We start from the raw sequence: 16759 nt of genomic DNA, 5'->3' as shown, positions 1-16759 counted from the left end.
CTGAGGCCAAACTACAACACTTCTATTAGATAAGAGGAGAGGGACCTACGCAAATTTATTCCTAAATATTCCGTATTAGTACATGTTTCAGCTTGTCCAATTATGAAGAAAACGTGAGGTTGGCCTTATAGAAGCCAAAGTGAGCAGGGGAATCACATATCTGACTGAACATGTTTGCCTAGAGCACAGCCACTTGCTTTCTCAGTGCAGAGGGCTTGCTGGGAGGCACTACAAGAAGAGATGGAACCAAGCTCAGTATTTGCATGCACTTGAAGGCACAGAAGAGAATTTGGTCTTATACGTTATTTATTTTTTAGAAAAACATCCTGTAGAAAGTGCCCATTAAGCATTTCCCCTCAGTTTCACTCCCCCAGGGTCCACCACACTCTAAATGGCTATGCCTCAGGCCAGTGAGCAGTGGCATGTCAGTCCCAGGGCTGTGACCCATCAGCATCACAACATTACTAACAGCAGTCTCTGCAGGGGAAGGGACTCTGCTCCAAGCTCTTCCACTCTCTCATTCTTGCTCTGCTCACTCTAGGCTGTTAACATACTTTCTCTTCGTGGAAGAAAAATAAATCATTTAGGTGTATATATTATGAACGCAGTTATGTAAAAAATAAGCATGCATGTTGACAAGAACAGAAAAGTATCGGCAGAAATAAGGATAGCAATTGTGTTACGAAGATTCCCTTCTATCAGACATACTTTTTAATATCTTTGTTACATAACGCTTTTTATTAAAATGCTCAAATCTGACAAATAATTTTAAAACATTTTTTGTTTTATGATGCTACCTCCCTAACTCTGACTTGAGCTGTTAGAAAGTATTAAGTGGAAATATTCATTCATTTGGTCAGTCAATAAATTGTTTTTTTGTAGCCTATAATGTGTCAAGCATTTGCTAGAACTGTGGGGAATGCAAATATATTAAGTCTTGGCTGTTGCTTTCAATGACTCTGTGGCTTACTAGGGGACAGAAGAAATGTTTATGAAAAACTACAAGAAAAGGGAGTCTGCACGAAGTCTAGTTTGGAGAATTGTGGAAACGGAGCATAAATGTTCAAGGGAAGGGAAGGCTGGTCCAGTGGGGTAATTAAAGTGGACTTTTTGAAAAGGCAGCATTTAAGCCAGGCCTAGAATGATGAGCAAAGTCTCATTAGATACAACAAATATGAGCACTGGCTCTATTCTGGGCTCTACTACAGACGACCTCACAGATGACAGCTCATTACTGGTGACCAACTTAACAGAGTTTGTTATGGGAGGCAGGAGAGTAGGTGGCTAGACAGAGGAAAAGAAGGAATTCTAGGCAGAGAAAACACATAAGACCAGAAGGCATTTCATTTCTGGAAGAAACACAGGAAAGAACAATTTAGTGATATATAAATAAGAACACTAAAAATGTTCAAACTGTGGTCTAATAATTCCATTTCTGAGAATTAGTCCTTAGAAAATAATCCTAAACACCACAAAGATTCAGTGTATAAAGATTTTCACTGAAGTATTAGTTTCAATAAACATCTGTCTAAAATAGTACCCTTTCTACATTATTCTCTCCCCTTGCCTTGCTTTATTTTTCTGCATAGTACTTATTACCTTTTTAAATCTTACTGTTATTGAATAGAATACTATCCTATATATTTGTTCACTTGTTTATTGTGTGTTTCTTCAAGTAGAATGTAAGCTCAACTGGGGCAAGTATGTTTTGTTTACTATTACAGCCTTAGCACAAATAAATATTTGTGGAAGGAAGGAAGAAAGAATTTATGATAGAAATTAATGGGAATAATTTAAATGCTCAAAAATAAAGTAATGTTCAGTAAATTATTTATTACATATCCATTCTGTAGATTTCAACTATTAAAATGCTTTTTAAAATTAGGGCTTATAATACATGAACAATGTTTATGTTTTTATGGTAAATTACATAAAAAGCAGAACAAACTAAGCATATTAAACCATCACAAAAACATGTCTTTTAAAAAGCTCCCCAAACAAACAAAAAACAGAAGGAAATAAACTAAAACATTTATAGTGACTTTTTTTCTTTAGGTAGTAAAAATGAGGTTGACTTTTATTCTATGTTTTTTCTAAATTTTCTACAGTGAACTTGGCATTTTTTAAATAGAAAAAGATAATAATAGAACTTAAAATCTTTTCAACAACAAAAAGTAATGTAGGCAGGAACAGGTTGTAGAAGGCCTCAAGTGTCCGGTTAAGGAGTGTGTGTGAGTTATCCAGCATGGAGAAGCTACCATGGTTTTTAAGTAAAGTAATCAAGGCCTCACAGTGATATTACGGAAACAGAGAAGAGATACAGAGGGGAGTAAGACTGGGGACAGGGAGACTAGCAGGAGGGCACTGTGCTAGTCCAGGTACAAGGGGATGAAAAGGAAAGGTGGAAAGAGCTAATGTGAGAAATGTTAAAAATGAAGCATGGGTGAGTTCTAGTGACTGATTCAGTGTGGAACAAGAAGGAATCAAAGGTGACACAGAGTTTTGCTTAACTAGGAAAATGGTGGTATATTTAGGTGGCACATGTTTTCTTATTGGCTCTAAGGAGAAGCTCTGGCATGAAGACTGTTCCACATATGTTGTTTTTCAATTAAGAAGCTAACTTAGATATTTCTTTACTACTGTAAGATTTGAATGATAATTATCACCTCTGTCAAATTTCAAGGGGAAAAAGAAAAAACAAAATAGAAACTCTTTTCCAAAGTTGTAGATTGATCATAAGCTTTAGCAATGCCTGAGAGGCATCCCTACAGAGGCAGCATATACTAGGACTCTGACGATTCTTCTGTTCTGTCACTCAGTAGGTCACCATATACAATTTATCACCATCTACAATGCATTGCCTAACTCCTGTGAAACTTGAGGAAAGCTTCAGATAAAAGGGAAATTTTCATCCTTATAGGAGAAACTGATAGGCTTTCTTACTTGATTTGGAAATACAAAGTTTGGGGTGCAGTGGTAACTGCTATTAACTGAAATAACACTTCCTTTTTACAAGTATCAATATTTTCAAGTATTTTCTCATAACATGCACAAGCAATGTAACATAAAGAAATTCTTATAAAATACCCATTGTTAAAATAGTTACATACAGAAAATTATCCTTAAAAATACTTTTTAGCATCAGAGCTGAAGAGCTACATATTCCTAAAGTCATCAGTAGGAGCAACAATCCTATTCATTTCCTGAGTCACTAAATGGGCAGCTAACAGCACTACCACTCCCAGACTGGAAGGGGCTTGACAGCACAGGCACCAAGAGGTGAATTACCTGTCCACTGTATAGAAAAGCTCTTATAGCCAAATTAAAGAAGAATCTGATACCCAACTGGCCAGTTTTACAGAAAATAATATACAAGAATTGAAAGGAGGATGAGGGAAAAAACATGCAATAGATATGGCCTCACATACCTGGCATCAAGGAACCTTGATCTTAAAATCATAACTGCTTCACAAGTGCTTTGTTTGAGCTGCATCTGAATAGAACTAAATTTTCGATGGATGATGCCCACCATTCTTTCAATTTCTTTTGGGGAAATGGGACGTGTTCTACTCTGTTCTCGGAGAAGGTTCATCACATGTGTAGTGAATTCATTACATGCCTGTAATGGGGGAAAAAAATCACTCCTTAGGAAACCGTTACTTTATATTATCATACCCAGACATTAACTCATCTGAATTTGCACCTCATTCGCAATCACCAATGGTACTATGTAGCAGGTAAGGTAAAATGAAAACTAAGCCTCTTGTGAAATGGTGATGGTAGTTACATGGGCAGCAAGAATTCTGACACTATCAATGGTCAGACATGCAAGGGAGACATGGCACCCAACTGCCCTTCCCACCCACACTTGTCCCAGTTTCAAAATGAGGTTTTTCCATTGGAAGATCATGCTCCCTACCAATTACTATATATAAGCAAAAACTTATGTTAACTGTTAATACTAAGTACCCTCTATTTTCTCTGGCGTTTTCCATTTATTCAACAAATGTTTACTGAATGACTACAAAGTTCAAACTCTTCCAAGTGCTAAAAGGGACACAGAAATAAACAAGATGTAGACCTGGTCTTTGGTGAGATAAAGTATATAAAAAATTAATTCTCATACAAGGTAGTTAGTACACGGTCTAACAGGAAGATGTTAATAAGTGCTTCTTAAGTTCCAAAGAAAGAGTATTCTCATCTGGAGGCTTCATGATTTGGGTTTTTAAGAATGGGGAGGATCTCATAAAGATGGAAGTCAGGAGGAATTCGAGGCACAAGAAAAACCCTCGATATAACAGTATGTAGCAAGTTCAGAGAATATCAAGTAGGAAAAGACAGTATCTGTAGAGAAGAAGAGGGGATTCAGGTTTGTATTAGCACACAAGGGCCTTGCACACCAAGCATTCCAGTGATCTAGTATAATTTAGCTGCAGTGCAGGCCCTTAGTGGATATAAATCACCCACGTAAAGCAGCTCAACTCTTTAGGGGAGGAGCAACAGGAAAATAAGGATGAGATCTGGGTCTCAAACTTTTTAGTTAATAATCCTCAGAATTCTGTCTCTTTTAGTTCACCCATGTTCTTGTTCTATAAAACTGTAACTAGGCCTACACTGAAATCCACTACTGCCTTAGTAAATAAGGCATCAGTCTATACTCCTGAAAAAAAAAAAAAAAAGAACATCTTTTGGCATTTTCCTTAAAAAGACAGGATGGGAGATTCTGCACCTTACTGCACGGGTGCCCCTGGTAGGGTGAGCAGACAGAAGAATCATTGATCAAGGCAGAATACATTTTAAAGCTCTAATAATGTCCACTTCCCTATAGATCTCCTGAACATTGCTCACATATAGCACATGATGGTTTTTCTAACTGCTCATTAGAGAACTAACCTTTCAAGTACACTGGGTATTTCACTTACTCTAAGCTTTCACAGAGCTTTTCTATAAATATTTCTAAGGTGAGGTAAAAGGAGTCTTGCTTACATTTATTAAAAGTTTTTGTAAAAAGATGTTTTAAGCCTTAAGAAATATTACATTCCTTTTGAGTAGTGACCCTATGTTATACTTATGGAATTCTTTGGAGTATAGAATTGAGCAATATAATAAAAATCTACAGATTGGGGGGCTTTAATACTACAATTCAAGAGTGAGAGTAATGTTGGTTAAAATCCATAAATTCATTATCCCTGAACCATAAATGAAGAATTCTTAACCTAAAGCCCATGGATGTGTTTAGAATATATATGACCCTCCGAAATCCTATAGAAGTTGTATGACATGCATAGTTCTGAGGGGAGAATCTCTGAAGTTTTTGTTTTTAGATTCACAGATAGTCCATAATTTAAAAAGGTTAATAATTATTGTCCTAGGTTATGATACAGTAAAACATTAAGGAATTTTTTAAGACTAAAACCAAAAGTCGTTCTATCTTCAAGGATGAAACCAAAATTTTAAAAAGTAAATTTAAGATTCTCTGTACCAAGCTTGATTTCTCCCCACTGTATGCACCAAGGAAAGATCACAAGAAGGCACATTGAGAAGGTGGCCATCTGCAACTCAAAGACAGGTCCCTCACCAAGGACTGGCTCTGTTGTCACCTTGGACTTCCAGTCTCCAGAACTGTGAGAAATAAATTCCTGTTCTTTAAGCCAAAAAAATATTTTTTTCCCTGCACTATATTATCAATTTAAATTATCTTATGCCAAATTGAAAACAAGTGATCGCCCTGCCAAGAAATGTATGCATGTATTTTTTTTCTTGAACCTTCCTTAAGGAAACGTTTATATAATCTCCATATTATATAATTTGACAAATTCTACACCATAGTTTTCTGATCAGTAAAACAAAGAAAACTGAACTAGAACTATTTCCTCAAACTGGGATTAGCAAATTCTATAGTTCTATAGTGAGTTCCACAGAATGTTAACAGATGGTCCAAAATTACAGTATGTTTGGGAACTGCTGGATTAACCAAAATTTTAAAAGACTTTTCTTTATAAGATTCCTCAGTATTTCTATCCCAATATGCGTAATACATCTTCAAGGAGAAAGAATATATCCAATTTTTACCAGACAAATTTGGCCATAAAACCTCTTATCTCTAGAGCAATGCTGTCCAATAGAAATATATTGTGAGTCACACATGAAATTTTTAAATTCTGTAGTACCCACTTTAAAAAAATCTTAAAAATAGGTGAAATTAATTTTAACAAGATATTTTATTTAACCCAATATATGAAAAATACTAACATTTCAACACATAGTCAATCTTGAAAATTGTTAATCGGATATTTCATTCTTTTCTTGGGGTGCTCTTTGAAATCCAGTATGTATTTTACATTTACAGCATACTTTATTCAGTCCAGCCAGGCATCAATTGCTCACTAGTTATATGGGGCTAGTGGCTACTGTATCGGACAGCACAGCTCTAAAGCACCTTGCAAACCAATATGCCAAGAAAAACTCTTTAGGAAACACTGCATCAGGGAATCTTTGATATATAATTTTTATTATTCACCACTACACATTCACACACACACACAATAAAAGCCAGTTTCACTTAGGAATGTCCTTGATGAAGCAGCAGAAATTATTCATCTTGTTACATCTCAACCCTTGAGTATGTCCTTAATATTTTGTGTGTCAAAATGGAAAGCAAAGTAAAGGCACTTCCACTGCGTTATCGAAGGATGATTGCCTTGAGAAAAAGCATTTTTGTACGGTTGTTTAAGTTGTGAGCTTAAGTCATTTTTCTCACGAAACATCATTCTTACTTGAAACAATTTTGATAAATTATGATTATTCAGAGTTGGGCATTCAGCAGATATTTTCTCAAAAATGAAACAAGTCAGCCCATCATGTTGAGAACAGCTGACAGAATTTGTGCTAATGGTAAAATTTGAGTTTTCAAATGAAAATCAGAATTTTGGAACACTTGTATCCACCATTGTGAGCTTAACAGTATCACATTAGACTTTCTGATTGAGAGTTGATATTAATAAACATGATATTTTGATATTATATAATGAAATGTGTTGACATTGGGAAGATATGCATAATTCTGTGAACCTGTATTTCTGAAATGATCAATGCATGATGTTACAAAAGCACACACAGGTAGAAGATCCAATCAAGTGCAAACGAGACAAATGGATTTTAAAGCAACACAGTACAAAAAGATAATTGATACGGTTTCAGATTTTATATTGTAACTAACTTTTATAAAACTATGATTTGTCAAGTTTTGGTGTAATACCAAAAAAGAATATCCACAATTATCTGAAAAGGCTATTAATACACTCCTGTCTTTCCCAATGACATATCTGTGTGAAGCCAAATGTTCCTCATATATTTGAACCATATGACAACAGATTGACTGTAGAAGCAGATATGAGAATCAAACTGACTTCTAATAAGCCCAACATTAAAGAGTTTTGCATAACTGAAAAGCAATGCCATTCTTCTCACTAAATTTTGAGTTTTTTCTTGAAAACAGTGTTTTTAAAAAGTTATTTAGGTTAACATATAATAGCTTATTGTTATCTATAAATCAATTAATACATGTTTTTCTCTAGTTTTAATTTCTATTACAATAATTAGTGATAGACATAACCCACCAATCCAAAAGCATTAGGAAGGTCTCCAATAATTTTTAAGATTCTAAGTCCTAAGGTTGAAAACCTTGAGAAATGCTGTGCTGGAGTACAGAGCATTTTTAATTTGCACACAAAACATTGCTAATTCCTACAAACCTAGCTCCCTCACGATGATAACATATATTTATGACAGAGTGTATGCCTTAGTAAATAATTCAAGACTCCTATGTGAATGATACCTGAGATGTCAACTCTCTTAGTTTTTGTCTGGCTGGATTTTAATCTCTCCAGAATGAATGTTTGTCTGTGGTTTCTAAGAAGCAGCCAAAGGCTCATAGGAGAAAAAAGGGTTAAAAACAAAAAAGTTTCTGCATCTAAAAACTCATAATAATTTCCTAAAACATTTGCTGAATGTCTCACAACTTATTAAGTGAAGCCATCTATGAATGCAAATGCTGATTAGCAATTTGGCAATAGCCCAACATTCACAGAATTCACATAGCTTTTCTTTAAACCAGTAGTTCATACATGATTAATTAGAACATCTCATTTATGTAGTGTGCACTTTAGCTCATTACTCTAAGTAAAATTCGTTAAGTATTTACATCTAGATAATTAAAATCTGGGTACACCCTTAAGAAAGATGCATACACTTTAGGCAAAGTGATTTTTTTTCCTTTATAACACTGAAAGTAAATTACAGCCTCATTTACAGAATCATCTTCTGTACCAGTTTCAGAGCCGAGCACAGTACTGCCTCATCTCCTTCTCCTTAAAAGGTATACATTTTTTAAACATATAAATGTAATAAGAATGATCAAATATTGCAGAGTTGTTTGGAAGGGGCACCCAACCACATACTAGTATCAGTGCTGTTTATAATGTAGAATGCTCACTTTAAATATTTATCATCTCTTCCATTATACCTATAAGAGTATATTATAAAAATAGACATTTGAGAAATTTTTCATTGCCTTATTGTTTTTCCAAGTGAAATTAGCAGTTAAGAACTTTCTGGTCATGTCCATAATATAAATGCAGATATACCTTTGTTAAGTGGAATATTTGAGAAATAAGAGTATTGATTCCTTGAAGTTTCTGATTAGTGATCAGCAGAAATCTCTTTTTCATTTAATCCAATTATTGAAAACTACTTAGTTTGCATTTGTGCATTTAAAACATACATTGCAATAACATAGTTAATATAAAGCATGGAAGGTTCCATCTAATAAAAATATTTTCAATCAATTCTTATTATGAAACTTTCTCCTTTGCCATTTGTTCCTTTCTCCTTAAAAATCCAAACTAAGTAATCATTGAGGATTTAGGATTTAAATAATGTTTTAATAATATTTATTGGCTAGTAAAACTATCTCCTTGATATTTGTATTTATTTGGTTTATATACAAAACTAAAGTTTTCAGTATTTTCTTTATTTGTGGTGGTACTTTTTTTCAGTTATGGATTCAAGATTCAATCTCCTTCTTGCATTTAAGTTCACATCATTGAATGTAAAACTAAAATCAGGAAGTGAGCAAGCACTGATTTTAGAGTAAGTTTTATAATGGTTCAATGATCAGATCTAAAAACCAAATTGGTCTTTTGTAACCATCAAGAGAAGCTAACTGTAAACAGATCATAATATCCCCTATTCTAAAGTCCACTTTTGATAAAAAATAAATCTCTTTTTAAAAAAGTAGATGCCTCTCAAATTTGCAATGCAACCATTTTCTAGACGTCTTTATAACCTTGTAAGTAACTAGTCTACTATTATAGAGTATGAATTTATTGAATGCTTATTAAATCTACAAATTCTTGATAATTTTATGAAACTAATATTATTTTTTGTGTCGTTATTCTGCAAGCAAGTCCATACTCTGATTTCCTAATATAGTTCTGCCTTCTCATTGCCTGAATAAATACAAACGCTGCTTCCAAACAAGTTGGAAAAAACCCAGAGTATTCAAATATAAAACAGTTTGTTTTATTAATCAAGTTTGTGGTCATGGATAAGTAGAGCCAATAAACTAGTAACTTGGAAAAAAAGTTTCCTTCCAGCCAAGGAAAAGGCCTGGCATGAAAGCCAATAAGAAATAAAACTTCCTTGGAGTAATGAATGGCAAAGCCTTGCTTGGGAACACGAAATATAAACTTTACACCAGGTAGTATCCATTTGTCTATCCTGCTTAACTATTAAGAAGAAAGAGAAAAACAGAATTAGGAGTTTGCAGGCTGCAAAATTCCTAATGTGATAACATCAGCATTTTTTAACCTGATAAAAATAAAATTCCTTTACAAGCAAAGGTGATTTTGCCAGCAAATCCAAAGATATGCCTTTACAATGGTTTAAATTTTGTACCCATTCTCCATTCCCTCAACAATTCTCTGTAATCTGTTAAGTCCTCTAGTAGGTAAATGGTACCTGATTGGTCTTGAGCACATTCAGAGTATATGTTTAGTTCCAGTGCTTTGCCTGACTTAGGGTGAATTCAAAAGACATCTGTGAACTCAGAAAGCAGGTTCCCAGATGCTTGGGAAGGGTTGGGACCCTTGCAACACTTTTGCCTTCAGCAAAAATGTATTTCAATATAATTATAGTAGATAGCTTTCAATATGTCATCTCTATTATAGCAGCTGTAAATTATGAAGTGAATTGCCTGTGTACATGCATTTCTTCTGGTAGAAGCGAAGTGGGAGAGCTGTATAGAACATGATATATCTTTTCCTTTTTAACTGAGAAAAAATGTCTAAGTCAAATCTCATTTGCAAAAACCAATGTGCCCATTTCCTCTTGGTTAACAAGTAGAGGAACCAAGCAAAACCCCCTCAATTGAAAGCCTTCAATTCTTAAAAACAAGGCTTCTTAGGATCTTTGGCTTAATTAAGTTCATAATAATTCACCTATTCTAATAGTTGGGCCTTTAATCATAAGAACATATTGGCAAAGTACAGTAAAGGCACAAAACTTGTAGTTAATCGACAAGAAGACAGAGAAGCAAGCAGGTTTGTCTCTCAGCTTAAGAGGGGGACAATGTATCCATGATGAAGTATTTATAAGACTGTTTGCTGCAAGCTTTGTAAAATTATCATATTCCTACTGGGTGTAGGAATCAACAAGAAAATAAAATAATTTTGTTTCCTTTTGGGTGGTAGTAATATTCAAGAACCTTACTGTAATATATATCCCATGCCTAATATCTCAAAACGTTTATAAATGAATTTAGATGGTTATCATCAAGAATCACTAAATCTAAGCATATGTAATAGAGACATATGATCAAAGAACATTTTCTGGGGGGAAAAGACAGGATTTTAAAGACAATACCATGTTTAAAACACACACATAAAACTGAGCCTTGCAGCTTGGATTTAATTTTGCTCAAACTGTAGCTCTAGTCTGTCTGCCTAGCTTTGTAAATGTGGCTGTGCTTATAAGGTACTTTAATTTACTGCAGTGGTGGTGTTTGTTAATTTTATAGCAATCTAAATCTAAAAAGGCTTCAGATACATTTTCATTATAGCTTCACTGCAAAACACAGTAGAGTGAATAACTTTAAGATTCCATTGTAGCTTATTTATTTTAGGGAAAGACTCAACACAATTTTCTGATGAAGCCTCTGCCTTAACATATATGTTCTTCCTATTTACTAATAAGCTTTTTGTCACTCAGAAGTGACATGCTAACCATGTTCACTTTTAGGAGGAAAAACATAATTTCTGCAAAGTAATCAAAATAGTTGTTTTTCTATATGCTCTATTCCCATTTCAAATGCAATCCAACACGGGCAAATCAGAGAAAACCAGAATGTACTTGAATTATTTTCCAGTTCTACATGGGTAGCAGCAAAATTCAATGAAAAAGGATGACATATTGTCAGAAACTGATTTCAATGTCTGATTCTGACACTAACTAGATGTGTGACACTGGACAAACCACTTAACCTCTCTGAGTCTCATTTTCTCATCTATAAAATAGAAATTACAATACCATCTACTTTAGAAATGCCACCCATTCACCTCATTTAGTTCTGTTTAGCCCTTCTAGTAATACCAAAGCATATCTTTGAAAGGTCCATCCCAGATAAAGCCCTTGTACCCCAAAGAAATCCAAGGGAAAGTTGACTGTTTTGTGTCAAAATTTATTAATCCTAAAAACTTAGAAGAACTGTAGACAGAAGAGCTATAAAAGCCAGCCCCTAAAAGACAACTCAAGAGAATTAAATGCCACTATATCATTTCTAAAACAATTTAGAACAGGAGAAAATTTGTAAATTAGAATTCTGCTGACTCTGTCTGTAGTTTTCCATCTTTATATTAAACATGAGAAAGGAAACATATATTTAAAATGGTTATTAGGCTACTGATTATATTCAGAAATGATTTATGATTACATTTTTTAAGTCACTATTTCCTAATTTGATATTTAATTCAAAAATTTTAAAAAATGCCTTATGTGTACATGTATATTTTAAAGCCAAAACCAAAACACCCCAAAACAAAACAAAACAACCCCTAGTAATTTGATTCTGTTATCAAACAGGACTAAGGTTGCCTAAAATCATCTTGGGAATTCCTTGGGGCATTTCTGAAACTGAGGCTCAGAACCCTGCCATTGACTGATGCCAGTTTCCCTCAATTTCCAATAGGGCTATATGGAGAAAGTAAGGAAATAGGTATAAAGAAACATAACAGAAGATAGTAAGGAATCACCTTAATTCCTTGGCCAAAAAACTGAGGCCATTTGGCCTATAATATACATCTTTCCATGAAAGGTGTGACTGGTGGTATTTACCTAGTCAGTTTATATAGATGTTTTAGCATAAAGTTATACAATTAGGATTATACTACAAATTAGAACCATTTTCTACTGTTTATGCTCAGGGCAACCTTTTCAACCATGACTTATTTTGTTTACTCTCAATTATTCATATGTCAAATCAGAAAGCTGCATTTTTTTCCTGTACATACACAAGATAATTTTTTCAAAATTCCTATTTGCACATTTTCTAACCAAAAGTTATTCCTACAAATGAAACTAGAGACATAGTTTTAGATCCCAGAAAGTCCTATTCAGAAAATAGAAAACATCTTATAGTATTATTAATAATTGACATTACATGTTAACATAAAGCTACATAAATTTTTCTGCCCTCCCTCAAACACACTCACCTGTGGGATAGAACTAACCATTTGTTTAATACCATCATATCCAGAATGTTAGAAAAAGCAATGGGAAAAAACCAACATATACAACTGAAACTATACAAGGAATTTGGAAGAAAAATCAGTTATTAAAACTGATTGGGGATTGCCAGAGATTAGTGGGGAGGAAGTGATGGAAAAAGAGAGTAATGAATAGCATAATGAGGCTCTTTAGGAAGTGAAAATACTCTGTATGATAGTGGTAGATACATGTCATTATACGTTTATCCAAACCCACAGAATAGACAACACCAAGAGTGAACCCTAATGTAAACTATGGGTTTTGGATGATATTGGTATGTCAATGTGGGGGTTCATCCTCTCTGGTGGGGGATGCTGATAATGCGGGAGGTTATGTATTGGTGAGGGCATGGGGTATGTGAGATCTCTCTGAACCTTCCTCTCAAATTTGCTGTGAACCTAAAGCTCTAAAAAAAATAAAATCTTTTAAGAAATAACCACAAAAAACACACCAGGATCCCCACTTCACACTAACGTGTATGGACTTTAAGAAGCGCCTGCCTAAACAGTGAAGTACTTACAGGTGAAATTATAGGATATCTAAGACTCGCTTTAAAATACTCCACCAAAAGGGGGAGTAGGGATAGACAAAATAAGATTGGCAAAATGTTGATAACTGTCTATCTGGGTGATGGGTATCCAGGTGGCTATTTATTTTAGGTTCAACCCTAGGAAATTACCATATTCAACTATTTTTTACCCCCAAACTTGGCAATTTAATAGGATTCAACCTAATACTACTCTCTTTATTTTTGTGTACATGTAAAAGTTTCCATAATAATGGGTTTTTTAATTACCTTCCAAATAAGAAATTTCATTAAATGAGAATTCCTCAAACTAAGCAGCTATATATAAAATGAACCATCAACATTTTACTTTATTACATTGACTCTAAGACTCACTTATTTTTCCCAACATTTTAACATCTCTAAAGTTTGGAAAGATTTTACAATTAATGGCATGTTGTGGTTAAAATGGCAGTGTTAATTTTTCTTGGTGGTACATAAAACAATGACGCAGCTTAAAATCAAAGATACCTTAGATTCAGTGAAGTATGGTTAAATATAATTGCTGAGGACAGGATTTTTAACCCATATTCTCTTTCTAATCAGGAATTTAGCATACAATACTTAGTATTCCCTGTCTCAGGGTACCCATAATTATCCTGAGAAGTCTCAACCTCAGAGAGACATGCCAGAACCTGCATACTTTGTGAAGTTCCCTATAATCTCGCAAATTCCATAAGAACTAATTCCCAGGAGGATTCTGGTAAAACCTCACTTTGCAACGCTTCCCTTCAAAAGTTGTTAAAGCTTATGAACACGGCCAGTGCATACATGTTAATTATACAGAGCTCTGAAGAGCACCAAGTGGTGAGGTTAGAGGGGAAGAATGATGTGGTAGCAAGGGCATGTATATGTGACAAAATGAATACAACTAAAACAAGTAGATGGGATAAAATAGGTATAGTTTCACCTCCAAAATCTCAAAGGGTATTCATTTCATGAATCCATCAATTCACTTGGATTTTTGCATTGACCGTATTTATTTTGCTCTTTGTGTTAATACCTACCCCTCACAGCCCTCAGGATTGGTTAGCACAGTATAACAGAAGAGCAAGAGAGGGTTTGTGCAGGACTATGAGAGTGGCGGCTGCTGACCTGTTCATATTTCTCCAGTTCTGTGTGATAGATTTGTCTGATCTGGGTCAATTTGGCTCTGTAATCTGAGTGTTCAATAGAGTTATCTGAAGAACCTCCAGAGGCTGCCGCGGCTGCAGCTGCTGCCGCCGATCCCCCACCTTTCTCAGGACCTGAAACCCCTTCTGCCAAAAGCATATTGTCCAGTCTCATTAGCTGGGGATCGGGAGGGTCCTCCTCCTGGGCTCCTCTGATGCTGAGACCTTCAAGGAAAGAGAGAGAGAGAGAGAGAGACAGAGAGAAGAAGCAAGAAACAGAGGACAAACAGTGTGAGTATTTTATTTGAGAAAATGATCAAACAACATCAGTGCACTATAATTCACTGAGAACTTCATTGTTCACATTTGATCAATAAGCTTGAATATGAAAATTATTTAAGATATTATTTACATGCATCCCAAAATTTCTAACATCTCCCTCCCCTCCCCACACACAATTTACCCCAGATTGGATCCTTAGAAAAAGGTAACTCTATCTCCAAATAAGGTCACATTTAAATAAAAGAAAAGAAAAAAAGAAGAAAAAGGTAACCCTAGCTTCTTGGAATATTTTAATCATCCAAGCTTAAAAGCATAAAATGGGAAGGGGGTAAAAAATTAAAGATTTCAAGAAAGAAAGAAAATAATGGCAAGGATATAAAACAAACTCATAAAAAGGTGGTTATTCTGTCTTTCTTTACAGTTGGAAAAATAGAATTAAAATTCCCATAAAATAATTCATAAGCTATAACCAAAATTGGAAAATAAACAGGATTAGATAGATGAGCTTTTCCATCATGTAATTTCAGAGAGAAATACATATATTTATGAGGCAATTATCTATATTTAAATATGTATATTATTAAATGAATATTGTTAAGCACATGGCAATACAATGATGGGCACAGTAGTCTCAATCTAATTTTGCTTTTAAATCAAGAACTTCTTAAGTGACGCCCAGTCAGCAACCTCTTCTGAGTACTATAGATCACAGCTGACAATTCATAGGTTTAATCAGGTCACATAGGCTTTCTGCCAAGATGTTTTCAACAACACAGAAGACAAAGTTTTAAAATAATTATCATGGTATAAAAAGCACTGGAGTCATGACAGCTCAAAATCAGCATTTTCATTAATGTGTAACATAATCTAAAATATCCCAGCCCAATTAACCTCTGTAAATCTGTTTAAAAGCAGGTTCCCCACTCACTAGTTACAGGCTTCTTGAGGAAGGGGGGAAAAGGAAGTTGGCATCTTGCATGTTTGCGTTTGGATTCTGCCTTTTGCGTCTGTGCCTGTTGTTGTTTATCCACAGTGGTGCACACTCTGTGTCTAGTGTAACTTACATGACAGTAACACCTATAAGCTGCCAAGTGCTCAACTGATCACCAGCTCTGTGATTTTGTATGCTAACCTAAACCTACCACCAATTCTTTTAAGAACAGATTTCATTCCTAGATGCCCTGAATGACACCCACAGAATGACAAAGCTCTTGGTTGTCTTGACTCAAACACAGTTTAATTTCCTCCCCCAAAACACTTTAAAGCTGTCACTTTCATTTAAAAATATACTTCAGAATAATTTTAACCGGATAATAAAACTAACTCACCATAATTTAAAGTTGTATCTTTTGTCTGTTCAAAGGCAAATAAAGAAGTTTTGGAAATTATTAATATACTAGGACAATACATTCATTTAGGGTAACAAAAAGTTAGATAACTCTTTTATAAGATAAAATCTGTATCAACACATTGCTGATAATTAAAGAAGATAGGCAAACGTGTATTTGCTATTTCTTCCAGAACTAAAAGGAACTGATTAATACTGTCCTAGAACTGTCATATTTTGGTTAAGTTGGTATTTTAAATTTAACATTTTTGATTTTTCTCCCTTTTGATTCACTTTGATAAATGTTAAAATCTCATGGCCTGGACATGCTTGTAGTTCGCATACCAAGTTTTTGTGCATTTGGCACACAGTGAGGTCTTACTGAGCAATCTCTTATCTTGCTCTTTGGGTTCTGTTTCACTTTATATTATTTGTTTGGGAGTTTCTTAAGTTTTACCTTTTTAAACTCAATTTTTATGTGTCTGTTGTTTCTTTCTTGTATTTACAAAGACACTGGTGCTTCCCCTGGAAATGTGTGGGGTTTCTTTTTGTTTTGGAGACAGGGTCTCACTCTGTTGCCAGGGCTAGAGTAAAGTGGCAGGCACTGCAGCCTCAAACTCCTGGGCTCAAGTGATTCTCCCACCTCAGCCT

General features: G+C 34.6%; 1 protein-coding gene across 3 annotated transcripts in view; it reads right to left on the bottom strand.

Annotated features, from left to right (window-relative positions):
- The window catches only part of PBX3 (PBX homeobox 3), a 213763-nt gene that overhangs the window by 34097 nt on the left and 162907 nt on the right, over positions 1-16759 (bottom strand). For all 3 annotated transcript variants that reach the window (XM_012771919.2, XM_012771923.3, XM_012771920.3), the window contains exons 3-4: positions 14483-14724; positions 3429-3619 (exon numbers count right to left, since the gene is read on the bottom strand). In XM_012771919.2, the coding sequence (XP_012627373.1) occupies positions 3429-3619; positions 14483-14724 (433 nt within the window). The remainder of the gene's footprint in view (positions 1-3428; positions 3620-14482; positions 14725-16759) is intronic.

This window comes from Microcebus murinus, chromosome 12 (assembly GCF_040939455.1).
Source record: "Microcebus murinus isolate Inina chromosome 12, M.murinus_Inina_mat1.0, whole genome shotgun sequence".
In the NCBI taxonomy this organism is placed as follows: Eukaryota; Metazoa; Chordata; class Mammalia; order Primates; family Cheirogaleidae; genus Microcebus; species Microcebus murinus.
This window is presented reverse-complemented; position numbering and strand designations above follow the sequence as displayed.